The 15148-nt window shown below is 30.2% G+C and overlaps 1 protein-coding gene across 1 annotated transcript; it reads left to right on the forward strand.

Annotated features, from left to right (window-relative positions):
• Positions 1 to 332: 332 nt before the first annotated feature.
• Positions 333 to 14521, forward strand: Zasp52 (Z band alternatively spliced PDZ-motif protein 52). Its single transcript, XM_035094808.1, has 16 exons — positions 333 to 1206; positions 3725 to 3876; positions 4660 to 4834; positions 4917 to 5056; positions 5147 to 5247; positions 5378 to 5537; positions 5624 to 5643; positions 5772 to 6009; positions 6551 to 6739; positions 6855 to 6969; positions 7211 to 7408; positions 8133 to 8265; positions 9294 to 13011; positions 13231 to 13538; positions 13635 to 13750; positions 13862 to 14521. Exons 1-16 carry the CDS (start codon positions 1102 to 1104, stop codon positions 13937 to 13939), a joined length of 5946 nt encoding a protein of 1981 aa, XP_034950699.1. The 5' UTR covers positions 333 to 1101; the 3' UTR covers positions 13940 to 14521.
• The last annotated feature ends 627 nt before the right edge of the window (positions 14522 to 15148 follow it).

Here is a 15148-nt window from a genome sequence, read left to right on the forward strand (position 1 = left end):
AAAAATACTTGGCCAAATGTTAATTGATAAACCAATCATATTTTGATAGAAAAAAATTCAGGACTTTGATTTTTCCTCTAATGATGATTCCTAGCTCTGAACTGATTCATAGTTCATTGTGATACTGAATGAAATAAATGATATGAGTATGTAGACAAGTATAATTTCTGTCTTATTCATATCAAAGTATTTAGCTGAAAATTCTTCCAGTTTTGCAGCATCAAGCTTGTTCGGAGAAAATGGAGAATATCTTAAAGAAGGAAGCAGTAAGAGGAAGGAGGGAGTAAGAAAGTTGGAGGAAGTAGAATTGGTAGAGTAGAGGGATGTGTGAAGAGTGCAATGTTAGGAATGCCAAGTGGTCGAAGTTAGTAGTAGCAGTAGTGGCTAATAGAATAGAAATCGTTTGAGCTGTTGGCTTATACTTACGTGTATATCACAAATCCCATTACATATCCTTTTCACGAACAAATCGTTGTACATTATTGTGAGTGGACCAACTACCACAAGTAGAAACATACGCACGCGCTTTTTCGGCTGATCAACGCAGCTCAAATTGCGCGCAAAGCTCTCATTTACTTAACACACCGGCCGGTTAAATTTTATTTTGGTTTTTGCACTTATTCTGAACTGTTCGTGTATCAAATCACAAACTTATTAAATTACCGTCACTATTCACTTATACACTGAAGCACGTATTTTACTAGAATATATGTATGTCATATACAGCATACATATATATTTCTAAATGTTACAAAAATAGATTGATATGACTTCTTTTTGGATTCTACTTGTTTATATGTGACGAGAGACAAATTACAGTACGACTAAAAGCTAGCAAAGAAGTTACATCTATTCAATTTTACGTATCTTGGAATTTTTATTTGATTTTATTTCACTTTAAACACTCGAAAAGCAGACCTGCAAGATAAAAGTATTTTTTAAGACACAGATTTCGTTTGGTGTGAAATTTAATTATCAACTTTTAAGAAGAAACGTTGCTATATTACTGAGTTTAAGTGTTCCATTGAATTTGATATTGTTGTAATATTAAATTATCAGTTTTTCATTTTTTCATTGAAAAGGAAAAATATTTTGTGAGTGATGGCGCAATTAATAAGCGTCAAATTGTCAAGGTTTGACGGATCTCCTTGGGGCTTTCGGCTTCAGGGTGGTAAGGATTTTGGAACACCACTTATTGTGCAAAAGGTTTGTTTATTATTCCAATTATTGTAATTTTTACAATGAATATTTTACCATCACATCCGTCAATAGTCTTAGTGAGTTGATTGTATCTAAAGAGAATAAAAAAAAAAAAGATAAATTATAAAAAAAAAGATTGTAATGAATAAAAAGGATTAAATTAAATAAATATTGAAACAGAGAAAGTGTCAATAAAAATTTTTACCAGTTTAAATCAAACGTCTAGTCGTCAATTCAAGTTTTGGCATCTACTTTTGGACATCAATATATCAATCTGGTAACTTTAGATGGGTATAAAAACAGCACCTGAATCTCAAGTTTATTCTTCTAAATTTACTAATTTTTTTTATCACTCCAAGTAATAAATTAAATAGATACATTGCTAATTTGATAATATCTTGAATGATATAATTTTACTTTGTTGATATTGCTGGTGATAGCTATTCTCATGTCTAGATGATTGTTGATGAATATGATTATTATAAACAATTAGAATGCCCAATGTCTACAAACGTTGTCGTTGGTAATCCGATGCAAATTATTTGGATGTTCTATTTTGAGAAGGTGCCTTTGTGAAACACATCATGTTACTTGAAGAAGTTTTGGACTATGTCTATAATTTTTACTAAAGATTTTGTGATTTTCAATACTTATCAAACATCAAAAATTAAACATACAATTATTTCAAAATAATTTGTTTATTATTATCCATGAAAAATCCTCAATATATGTGATGTAGAAAAAGTTAAAATTTATGAAATAAAAAATGGACTATTTCTCTTTGATTAGTAAATATGTATAAGTTATTATGCAAGATTGTCTAGACTTATCTAAACACATTCTAGGTAATTATATTATTCATGATGAATGATCATTTTCAATACAATACTGTACATTAAATATCAGATTGTAAAACGTGTAAAATCATCAAAATAAATTTTGTTTTCTATTAATTTTAATGGTTTAATTAGGCCATGTATTATTTATCAAAACAGTAAAATCAAAACTCCAATTGATAAAAACTAAATAAATCATTATAACTGTACAGTTATTGATGATAAATTTTTTTTCAACATATCAACAATCTATTTTATTTGAAAAATAAATTATTTTGTAACTGCCTGCTTTCATTTTGAACATTAAAATCACATTAATTTGATTTGAATAAATATTTTAATGAAATGAAATTTTTTTTATTTAATTAAACAATCTGCATTAAAAATCTTCGTTCATTGTTTTTTCAATTATTGATAATTTTTGAAGATACTTATTAACAAGACCTCACTATAGTGTCCAAAAGGACAAGTAATCGAGTCAGAGCTCAGTTGATATTAATAGAAATCCAAGGCCTGATTCCCGCACGGGTTCCACACCCGCAAAGCTCACTCTTGTGTAGTGATAAAAATATCACTTTTATTTTTCATCTTATTCGTAATCGTGTGAATACAATATTTTTCAACGATTCCATTTTATTAACGTAAAATTTTCACAAACATTATTTCACATAACTGTCATCTTTCACTGTTACTTTATATTATCTAATATCTTTAGTAGATAACTGATCAAATTATTTATTCAAAGAATAAAATAATTTTTTTTGATTACATTTTTCAATTATTTGATTTCTTATCACCTTATTACTGTCAAACACAATAACACAAGATTTTATGATAAAATTATATACATACGTAGATGAGTTTGAAATATTTTTAAGGTTATAATAAAGTATGAAACATTTATCTTGAATGGAATTTAATCTTTATAATTTAAGTAGAATGTTATTTCGATAATGTTATCTTAGATATTCAATGAAAAATTTTAAACGATAAACTTAGATGGTTTTAATGAAAAAGGTGTCATGAAAAGGACATACTGGAGAGAGAATATTTAATATTTTTAGATTAGCCCCTAATTATTTTTAGTTATTTTTATTTATGTGTACATAAATATTATCTTGACATGATTCTAATCCGGTATTTCATTGATCTTAATATATTCAATAAATCACAGAGTTAATGGAACTTTCATCAAAATTCATGTTTAATTATAACCGCCATATTTGATGATAAATATGTAAATTATTTAAATAATTCCATTATTTCGACAAACTCATATCTTATCTATTTTGCGAATTTTTATTAGTTAATAAAGGTAAATTTTTTATCTTCATACAAAAAAACAAAACCGTTTTTTTTTTTTTTCTTAATTTTTGTGGAAATATTTATGAAATAATTAATAAAACAAATATTTAATTCCAATAGTTCATCTATTTTATATCGCGATATGTTATATGATGAAATGAGAATATTCGTGGAACGGAAGCTGGTGTTTTTAAGTGATACAAAAATAGACGGTTCAAAATTTATCAGTCATCAGCATCACCCACTATTTATTACTACCATCGACTATAAATGGAGACCACCTTCAAGCTTTAAAAATATTTAATATTAAAGAATCTTCATAATTAATTTTTCAACGCATATTTAGTACCGTAATGATATTCTTCATATGATTTTAAATATAGGTAAATAATGGATCTCCAGCTGAAGCAGCAGGTTTAAGAGCTGGTGACGCGGTAATTAAAGTAAATAGTACGGAGATGTTTAATTTGCGTCATAAAGACGCTCAAGATGTGATTGTACGAGCTGGGAATAATTTCGAAATGACTATTCAGCGGTAAGTTAAATGGTGTCTCATATTAATTCCTTTTATTCTCAAATTTTAAGACTTCATTATTATCATTACCGTTATACTAATTCATAAAATGTTAAAAACTAAAAATATTCGTAGAAAAATTTTTACAGACTGCCATTAAAAACAGAGTTAAATCTGTGTTTATTATCAAGCTCGATGTGGACACTAATTTACCTTGATTTTTGACAGTGTGTGATATTTATAGAATGAATTCTTTAAAGTTAGTAACTTTCAAGGATAATAAAAATAAATAGGTGTCAAAATTTTTATTTTTAATTCTTCAGGTTTAAATTAGTAATCATTCATTATTTATAGTCGTTTCGAATTTTTCTCAATAGTGATAGATGCTCGGTATTTATAATATTATATTTAACATAATAATTAGTAATTTTGTTTGCTAATAAAAAAATACTTCCGGTACAATGAAAAGAAAAAAATTATTTCATTCATCTTTTCAAATCAAAACAAATCATTCAAGTCTTGAGATGGATTTAACTTGATGTTATCAAATGTCTGGCGGCGTCTCAATAAATTAATTAGCTACACTCATTGAATTAAAGTCTACAAAACGATCCTTTCATTCTTCAGTCAATTTGTTAGCTACTTGAAGAATAAATGAAATTTTCACTAATCTACTTTTAAAGAGAAAGGATTGAATTATTTAATTAAACTTAGCTGAGGTCATTTTTTTCAATCAAAAACTATAGAAATTTTTTAATGATTAAATAAAGAACTTTAAGATAAATAGTTATGTTAATTGTTCAGAGGAGGAAATACATGGCGTCCAAGTATTTCACCAGTTACTCCATCAATTCCATCACCTCAACCAGCTCTTTCAGCTAGCAGTATTTCTCCTGTCACTAAAACTTCATTAGCTGCTAACAAAAAGCACGATGGACCTCTAATAGGAAGTGGTCACAATTTTACTGCAAAACCTTATGTAAGTTTATCAATTTTTATTCTAAAAATCATCAACATCATCCATTATTTATTTATATTTTTTTATACTCATCCTTAATCAGCCTAATGGAACAAGTGATTCATCAACAATTAAGTCTATCGTTAACAAACAGTACAACAGTCCAGTGGGAATCTACAGCGAACAAACGATAGCTGAAACCCTTTCAGCACAAGCTGAAGTTCTAGCCGGAGGAGTTTTAGGGTAAGATCCAACTTTATGACAATGTTAATATATTATTTAGCATTAAACATAATATATAAGTGTTTGAAAAATATTATTGTTCATTTTTAGTGTTAATTTTAAAAAGAACGAGAAAAACTATAATGCCGAAAATAGTCAAGTCTTTAAAATGGTTCAAGAAGCTGATAAAGAACCAAAAACTCCAGAACCTAGTAAGTTGAATTTGCATTTAATTTATTTTTTTAATTTAAATACCTGGTTCACAAACCAAGCAAAGTATGTGTGCACATAATTGTGTTAATTAATCGGATGCAATGAGAAAAAAAAAACGAAAAAAATTAGCTGAACCTGCAGTACACTGTGGAGTGGTTACATCATCATCGCCAGCCCTCAGTGGACTTAAATCAGTATCTGCACCTGAAACGAAACCTCCATCAACATCACCACAATCAAGTCTACCGCCTGGTCAAAACATTTGTGCTGAATGCGAGAGGCTTATTGTGTAAGAATTTACATAAAGAATCAACAACTGAACAACGCCAGTAATAAAAATTGCAATGAAATTAATTAATATTTTTGAACTTTGAGTTTAAACTGCGTTTTAGAAGGCAATTTTTTTTCAAGAAAACCCAATAATTATTCATTAGATTATCATACTAATTATTATAATTATTATTCTGTAATAATTAACTATAACTGCATTTTGAATTAATATTAACATCTGATTGTTTATTAGGCTATGCAATTAATGAACGAAGTAATCACTTAAAATCGCCATCATTTCCGGGTAATGATTTTTATCAAAGTCAATCGTTAAAACATTACGGAGCTACTTACTGTAATTCAATTCAAGATCACTCTGATTGGATAGTAAATAATCAACTGCAAGGCAGTCATCAATCATCAAAGTCTACTTGCATATCTGGCAACCAAAACAACGAAATCACTTGTCACAAGTGCGATCACGTGATCGTGTAATTAATCAGTTCTTTTAATACTCTCTATTATATCAATGTTGTTCGTCAACCAGCTTATTCACATTTTCAACGGTTTATTTTTTTTTTCTCATTATTCTAAGTTTCATTGTCTTTTCTACTTTTTATTTAGAGCATGGTCATCAATCTATTGCTAATATTGTTGGAATCTTATTAGCCTTCTAAATGTAGCTATTTCTACTCTTCCAGGATTATTTGCAAAACTAAGTTTTTTTTTTAAATAAATAAAAGATGTTAAAGACAGACAATATTATAAACAAATCATCCAGTTAGTTGATAATTTTATTAAACAGAAAAAAACTTAAATTTGCAATTTTTAATTAAAAAAATTTATACTTTCATTACTATTTATGCTATCGATGTTGTAATTTTTGTTACTATTATCTGTGTAGATAAATTTTTCTTAGTCTATTAAGAAAAATATGCTAACATGTAGATAAATATGACGTTGTTCTTTTATATAATTAATCAAAAAAAAAAAATGTTTGTAATAAGATTAACTTTGGGATTTGTAATTTAGTGGAGTCTTTGTGAGGATCAAGGAAAAAAATCTTCATGTCGAGTGCTTTAAGTGTTCAACATGCGGTACATCTCTCAAAAACGTTGGCTACTATAACATAAACAATAAGCTCTACTGTGACATTCACGCAAAACTTGTGGCAAGACAGCAAGCATCTAATAGTGGATATATTCCAGTTACTGTTCCTCCGTGAGTAAATTTCATTTGAAGATAAGTCTTCATGCTCATTTCATAATGATGCTATAATTATTCCTTTATTTTTTTCCAAGTTATTTATAAACTGTCTTATTTTACATAATAATAGCAGTGGGAAAGCACCAGCTAGTACAATCTCAAGTGCCCTTGGCAATCTTCAAAGCCACTCACCTATATCACCTCCTCCTCCTACTAATGGTACTAGTATTCCACCCCCATTTTCGGTAAGTTAACAACATTTTAACTTTTTCAAATAATTTTTTAAGATAACTTGCTTATCTAAAAACAACTTTTCTCTAAAAATAATAACATGAATTAACTTTATAAATGAATCGTTAATTGTAATTATTATTTGATATAATTATTGTTATGAATTAATTATTTCTTAATATGATAAACATATATTTAAAGCGTTTAAGTTAACAAATTTGTGTGTTTTTGCTTTTGCTACTAATCACATTACAGAAACGCAACAGCTTTCATTCATCATCAAACAATGATTATGGAAATACGACAGATGAATATGACAGTGTCAATATCAACGAGCTGTCATCACATGCAAATGGCAATATGTTGAGAAATAATATCAACGATAATCGAAACAACTATAATGAAAGAATGTACACGAGTACCATTACAATAAGGACCAGAAATGAGGTTGAGGTTTGAAAATAAGGATTATTTTAAAATAGTTATTAGTTTGCTTTCTTTATAATAGCAACAAAATTGATTCTTAACATTAATTCATGTTAAAAATTTTCTAAACAATTCACAAGAAAAAACTCTGATCAACAGCTAGGAATAAAAACTATTGGGTTTTAATATTTTATTCCGGAAATTTAAATAAAATTAAAAACTTATCTGCTAGCTATTTTTTTTAGTTTGCCAATACTTTATTAATCTTTCTGCACTGTCCTTATCATTCTTGCTCTCTTAGTCACTACTATAGATTAGACTTAAAAATTTGAACAAAATAACATTGACAATATCAATACAATAGTACAATTGAATAGAATTTATTTTCATCACTTGACTCATTAACACTATGTCTTTTGTAATCATTTAATTGTATGTTACGTGGCTAAACACGTGATTGTTATGTCGTACCGAATTATAGTTCGCTTATTTTGGCAGTTAGCCCACCGATAAATTGCTCAGTTCTCGACTCGTACAGGTAACTTGTACTCGCGACTGACTATTATCCTAATTCACTCGCCCTCACCAACAATTTTTACTATCGGTGTGGAAAAGAATATTTTTATTTTCTTGATTATTCAAAAAATAATTTTAAAAAAAATATATTTTGAAAAATTACCGATAAAGTTAAATTTGAAATAAATATAAAAATATATCAGTGACATAATCTCATTAAATAATTATATTACAGGCACACCCTACTAACATCAGTGGTCCAAAACCTTTTGGTGGTATTAACAACACAGTTTCAACACCTCATTCAGCTCCAATCTCCAATTCAATTGGTAGTAATTTTGGTCGACCACCAAGTCAAACAGTTACTGGTAAGTATTTATCAAATATTTCATAATAATTTATATAAATTTAATTAATGATTATATAGTATAATTACTTGTAATAATACGTATCCGTATACATATGGATTATGAATAAGAATATATAATCCTACACAATATAAATTAGAATAATAATTAAATTAATTTCTATACTAAAAATCTATTAGCCTTTTTCGCTTTCATGTGTGTCAGTTGTTATACATCAATATTTTTTAATAAATATTCACGGCTTGATAAATATTTGTTATATAAGCCTAGGGCTTGTTGATTATTTCTTTAAGAATAAATAATTTACAATTAAAATATTCTAAACAAATGATTTTATTGTAAAAATAATAGTGACAACGGAGGCGTTGTGAGCTACCATCCTGGTAGTCCACAATTGCAGAATAAAAGTCAACAAAATCAATTAGAAAGAAAAGTTATTACAGATGTACATACATATGTATATGATGTGAATTAAGAAACGTTAATTCCTATTGAAAGAAAACTTAACATCTTCAACACACTTGCACTTTCTTTTTCTTATTCTTTTTTTCAGCGACTCATCCATCTTTCAATCCAAAACCTAGACCATTTTCCCTCACTCTTGCTTAACCTTGTGAACAACAAGGAGGTAGCTCTCAACGTGATAACGTCGTCTGCGTTGTCATTTTATTATATTTTAAATATTCATAATTATGCGCAATGTAATTTAAATTGGAAATATTCATTTATTAACTAAAATAAATATAAATATTATTTTAAAATGAAATATTAGATTATATTTACTTTTAATTTATTTGTTAGCTTTTTAGCAATAAATAATGTGCAATATTATTTATTAGTTATGCTTTCAATATTCTAGAAAATTGCTTATAATTTTTTTTCTTTTTCTTTTTTTCTATATGTAACACTTACTACCTCTATTGCTACTAACAAATTTATGTGGTTAATATTTTTATTTAATATATTCTTCCAATTCCTCCTCGATTATTGTAAACTCCTTGAAAAATCTCAATAAATAAAAAAAAAAGAATCTCATCACTTGGAATGCAATTTTTCGGAAGAGGTAGACATAGTTGAAACACAATCAAGTGTTGGTGAAAACTCAAGACCACCATCTTCAGTAAAAAGCAAAAGTTTACAGTGGCCTCCAGTGAAAAATATAGAAGACATAACTTATCCTACAGCTAGTCCAATTTGGATTGATCCAAATCCAGTTTTAGATCGTCTTCCCAAGCATAACGTACCAGATAAGCGTAAAGAAATTCAGGAGGTTATTAAGAAAAAAAGTGAAATAATAAATCAGAGAAAAGAAGAATTTAAAAAAGAAATATTCAGTCATTGTTATCAGGAAGAACAAGAGCAAGAAACTCAAGCAATGGATCAATCATGTAATGCACCATTTTATCGGAAGACTGAGACTCTAGAGACACAAAGACAATATCGACGTTCTAGTGTTTCACGTCCGGACTCGGCTGAAGGTGTCAGAAGGTCTTTGACACCAACGAGAATAAATCAACCGATACCAAAACCCTGGACAGGAAGTTCATCAATTGATGGTACATATGGTCATGTACAAGCTCCTGTTCCTCCAGAACCACCTGTCTGTCGAAAAGTTTGTACTTGTCAAATCATTTGTGAGAGAACTTCTGGTCCAGCTGGTCCTGAACACGAGCAAGAGCATACTTATCATGAAGTGAAATGTGAATTGTGTAATCCACCACCACCAACACCACCACCACCACAAGTTTGTGAAGAAAGTTATGAAATGCAACAAGTAGAAGCTGAGGAAATTGTTGAACAAGAAACAGATAATGAAGTTATTGATTTGTCTAAAGTAGTTCCTGAAGATGTTGCAGTGTGTCCAAAAGGAGTTGAAAACCAGCACAATATGTATACTGAAACGATGGAGAAAGATGAAGGAAACCTTCATATTAAAAAGACTACAGTTTATGAAAAAACTGTGGAAATATTGTCACCAAACCGAGCAGGTTCTCCAGTTACTGATACAAGAACGTCTTCAGCAATGGATGGAGAAGTTGAACATTTGTCTAACCGTAAAGAGTACGTAGACTCTGCTGAATTTATTTCCTCAAGAATTGAGACTAATCGAATGATAGAAGAAGCAAAACAAGAAAATTGTAAACGTCAGGAAATGTATGAAGAGGAATGTAGACGAGAACAGGAAAGAATAAGGAGAGAAAAAGAAGCAGAAGAACAGAGAGAAGCGAATCGTTTGAGATTGATTCAAGCTGAAAAAGAAGAAAAAGAACGTCGTATAGCTGAGCAAAGGAGACAAACAGATTTAAGATGTCGTCAAGAAGAACAAGAAAGATGTAATAGTCAGGCTAGTTATTCAACAAATGAAAGAAATTATGGTCAATCTCAACAAGCTTCTGAAGAACGTTACTATAAGAAAGAGATGAAAATTCAAAATAATGTTGAAGAAGTTGATCAAGAATGTCGAAAGAGTTTGCGTCAGCAGGTAGAAGTTCATAAGTGTTTGAGAGAACAGCAAGCTCCAGAAAAACGTCAACCAACTCTTCAGGAACGTAGATTAGCTAATAGATTCAGACCTCAATCTCCACCTCGTCAAGAGACAGCTTCTTGTCAACGAAAACATGTGCAGTTTGTGACAGATACAACTGAAGGAGCTCGTCCTTTACAAACAGCACCAGTTAAAAATAGTACGCCAAAAGAATGGAAGTCAGAAATGGTAAATGCTCTTACTACTGCACCTGAAAGGTCATATTCACCGTTCCAGATGTCTTCAAATATGTCAGGTCAACAAGAAATTCATGAGCAATATGGTTCAACAAAACAAATGTACTCTAGTCAAGTAAGATATGAGGAAACTTGCAGTTCTTATCCTCAACCTGCTGATTATCCAAGACCCGATTCGCCATTTACAAGTGCTTTGACAATTGCTCCAGATCGTCCTTACACACCTCTTGGTGATGAAAATGATAGAAAATATGGAAATGTGATGTGTGTTGATCGATCAGATACACCAGTTAATCAAACAACTCCTCAAGGTTATTGTCATCCAGCCGAGATTCTTTACACTGACACAAAAACTCGTGAATCAAGATCTCGAGAACGTAAATTAACTAAAATTCAAGGACCACAGCCGTTGCCACCACCACCAACGGACTATAAATTCCGTGAGAGTTCAGCATCACCAGCACGTTCATTATCTCGATGCGATACACCTAGAGATCGATCTCTTGGACGAACGACACCATTGAAGAAACCCGATACGATACCATTTTATCAAAAGAACCTTGTAGCAATGGAACATGAGCCTGTTGAATCACATCCATATGTTCCTAGTAGATCTCCAACTCCTTGTCGATCTAAATCTCCAGCTGTAAAACAAGAACAATCTTGTAACACTTATTGTCCTTATTCTTCTTCTTCTTCTTATTCTGCTTATCCAGAGCAAAAACAAACACGAAGTTATTGTATGGAAGAACAAACCCCTCAAAAATCTCACTCTATGAATTATGTTGAAACAAAAAGCTATAAGAGTGATAATTATTCTGAAAATGATTACAAACGTCAAATGTATTCCGCGCAATATGAGAAAATAGAAAAAAATCAAGCTGTTCAACCGTACCAGGGGAATAATGAACCAGTGATGGATAATTCTTGTGAAATAGCTAAAGTGTCACATACACCACCATCTCTACAATGTCCAGTGGCATCTTCACAATCTGCTATTTCTGAAAGAATCCAACGGACTGGTGTTCGAGTACTTCCTACTCCAGAAACAACCATCAATTCATCATCTCAAGTATGTGAATCACGAAGAATTTGTCATGAAGAGCGTTCTATAAATACTAGCAATAACAATTATTACTCGGAGAGTACTTGTTCTAATTCTGGAGTAACTGTTCTACCTTGTAGAGCAATATCTGATTCAGGAAGTCGTGCAGGTATTGTGATAGTCCCTTGTGAAGGTGAAAATTATTGTCCACAAGGAGGAGTGAGAGTAACACCAACTCCTGATCGAGGATTGTGTGTATCTCCAGTGGTGCATGGTAAATCATCAAGTAAATGTTCAGGACAAGGTGGTGCTAGATCTGGAGGCTGCGAAATAGATATTGGAAACTGTCCAGCATCTGGTGTAAAAGTTGCCACATGTAAAGATGGATCAGTTTGCGTTGCGCCATGCAAGTTACCTTGTAATCAATCCAAACCTCAACCATGTCCACCACCTAAACCACTTCCATTCCCTCACATTCCTCTTCCCGGTCAAGAAGATAAATCTTCCTGCGACTCCTGTCCCATGAAAAAACAACAATGTATTACCGAGAGCATGACAGAATCAAGCTGTAGCTTTAAACCAATCAATGGTCAGCCGCAAACTAATTTAAGTAATCAGCTAACGCGCTTGACGCTTAAACGTGATAAGCACGTTGTTCAGCTATTCAAACCACAAGCTCAATCCTCACAATGCTCAGATGGTTTGCACTGTGGTGAATCGGATTTTCGTAACTCAGCCTCTGCGGCTGTAAACAACCAACCTAATAATTATATTCCCAAACTAATTGATAAACCCCGAAACTCAGACCCACCGAATTTGTCATCCTATCCTGATTTAGGTAGCGGTATAGGGCCTGCAGGTGATAAAAGTGGTAAATTCGCTGGAAGTTCTGCACCAAAACGTGGACGAGGTATTCTTAATCAAGCTATCGCTGCTGGCGGTCGACAACCACTATGCGGACATTGCCATTCATATGTCAGGTATTGTTTAAAACATTAATTCTTTCAATATCATTAGAGAAGATTAAAAAAATTCTAACTGAAAAGCTGTTTATTTTTAAATCCAAAATTAATTCATGCTGAATAAAAATATTTAATGTTCACTGAACAGAATCAATTACTGTTTTTTAAACACATTTTAACAATTTAATTAGTAATTAATATATTAATTTAATAAGAATTGTTGTATTTAATTTACAGAGGTCCATTCATTACTGCCCTTGGTCAGATCTGGTGTCCAGAACACTTTGTATGTGTAAACCCACAATGTCGAAAATCACTTCATGATATTGGATTTGTTGAAGAGAAAGGACAACTTTATTGTGAATATTGCTTTGAACGTTTTATTGCTCCTCCATGCAACAAGTGTAACAATAAGATCAAAGGCGATTGTTTAAATGCTATCGGAAAACACTTCCATCCGGAGTGCTTTAGCTGTGCTTACTGTGGTAAACTCTTTGGTAACAGTCCATTTTTCCTTGAGGATGGATTACCATACTGCGAGGCTGGTAAGGAATCAATAATAATTTTTTTTTTCTTTATGAATATTGTCATTATATGTTTTATCAATAAGTCGATACAATTGTTTCTACCTTTTTTTACAGATTGGAACGAACTTTTTACAACGAAATGCTTTGCTTGCGGATTCCCAGTAGAAGCTGGAGATCGTTGGGTAGAAGCTCTTAATAATAATTATCATAGTCAATGCTTTAATTGTACAGTAAGTGTTTTTGAATAAAATAAATACCAGGTTTTTATTAGTTTTCGATGTAATAGTTGTATTATTTTTATTTAAATCAACTAAAATAAACTATTTGTTCTTTCTTTTTAGATGTGCAAGAAAAATCTCGAAGGACAAAGTTTCTACGCCAAAGGTGGTCGTCCCTTCTGCAAAAATCATGCACGCTAAAATAACGAAATAAACTAAAGAAAATAATTATGAAATAAAATAATATAACGAAAGAAAAAATCGATTAAATAACGAAACAATAATCCGTTGTAACTAATAATAATATATTATAAATAAGAGTTTAGTTTAATAATATACTGATTGAAATAGCACTTGAGAATATACTGGAAAATTATTTACTGAAAATAATTCTACTAAATGAGTTCAACATAAAACGGATTGAAAGAGAAATGAATTTTTATTATAATGCGGACAATGGCCTCAAAAAAGAGAAAAGTTAATTCATGTTTCAAATTGACTGTGAATCGAAGGGTAATTTTCCGTAGATAATTTTATCTGATATGAGTTATTCGAGAAAAAAATAACAAAACAGTTTATGCAATAAAATTAAACAAAGCTTCTATAAAAGAGTGCATAAAAAACATTACACATTTTATTATTTGGTGTAATATTTTGGTTTTAACATTTATCATATCTATGTAAAAAATATGTGTACTTATATTTTCGATTATAAAGGAAATAATATTATAAATATAATAATAAACAATAAATATAATTATATAAAAATAATTTTTAAAATTATCAGTATTTATGTTTAATCAGTCTAAAAAAAAAAAAAAATTCTTAAAATATCTTCAACCTTTCTATTAATTACAAGTATAATTTGTAGATCAAACAAAGCATGTATAATGATTTATAAATTTTATATATTTTAGTTGAAAGTTATTTCGAGGTTGATTACACAATTGGGCGTGTTGTGTACCCCAATAAGTTAACAATAATTTTAAACTAGCGGGTTTGCACGCAAAGTTTATTGCCATAATTAGATGTTATGACAAATTTTTCAATGCTTAATTGCTTAACCATACTTACTTTGTTATTTGAACAATGAAAAGATATCAGATGGACAGTTTCTTTTATAGTTGCATTAATCAAATCAGACAAATTAAATAAATGTTTAGGTAAAAAAAAAAAAAAAAACTTTGTATCAAAGAGTCTGGTAATCGCGTGATTCATACCAAAGTAATAACCAAAATAATGGTTGCGACAGGTCAAGGAGGGTAAAGTTATATACAGCCAACTCCTTGAGATAACAATATCTATAAATATGTATAGAATTTTAATGCTCATGATATTTAAAAATTATTGGCAGCTATAAAACTGTATAAAATATTATTTACTTAATTTTAAAGTCTATTGAATTAAAAA

This window comes from Chelonus insularis, unplaced genomic scaffold (genome assembly GCF_013357705.1).
Source record: "Chelonus insularis isolate UGA/USDA-ARS -01 unplaced genomic scaffold, ASM1335770v1 scaffold_714_pilon, whole genome shotgun sequence".
NCBI classification, from domain to species: domain Eukaryota; kingdom Metazoa; phylum Arthropoda; class Insecta; order Hymenoptera; family Braconidae; genus Chelonus; species Chelonus insularis.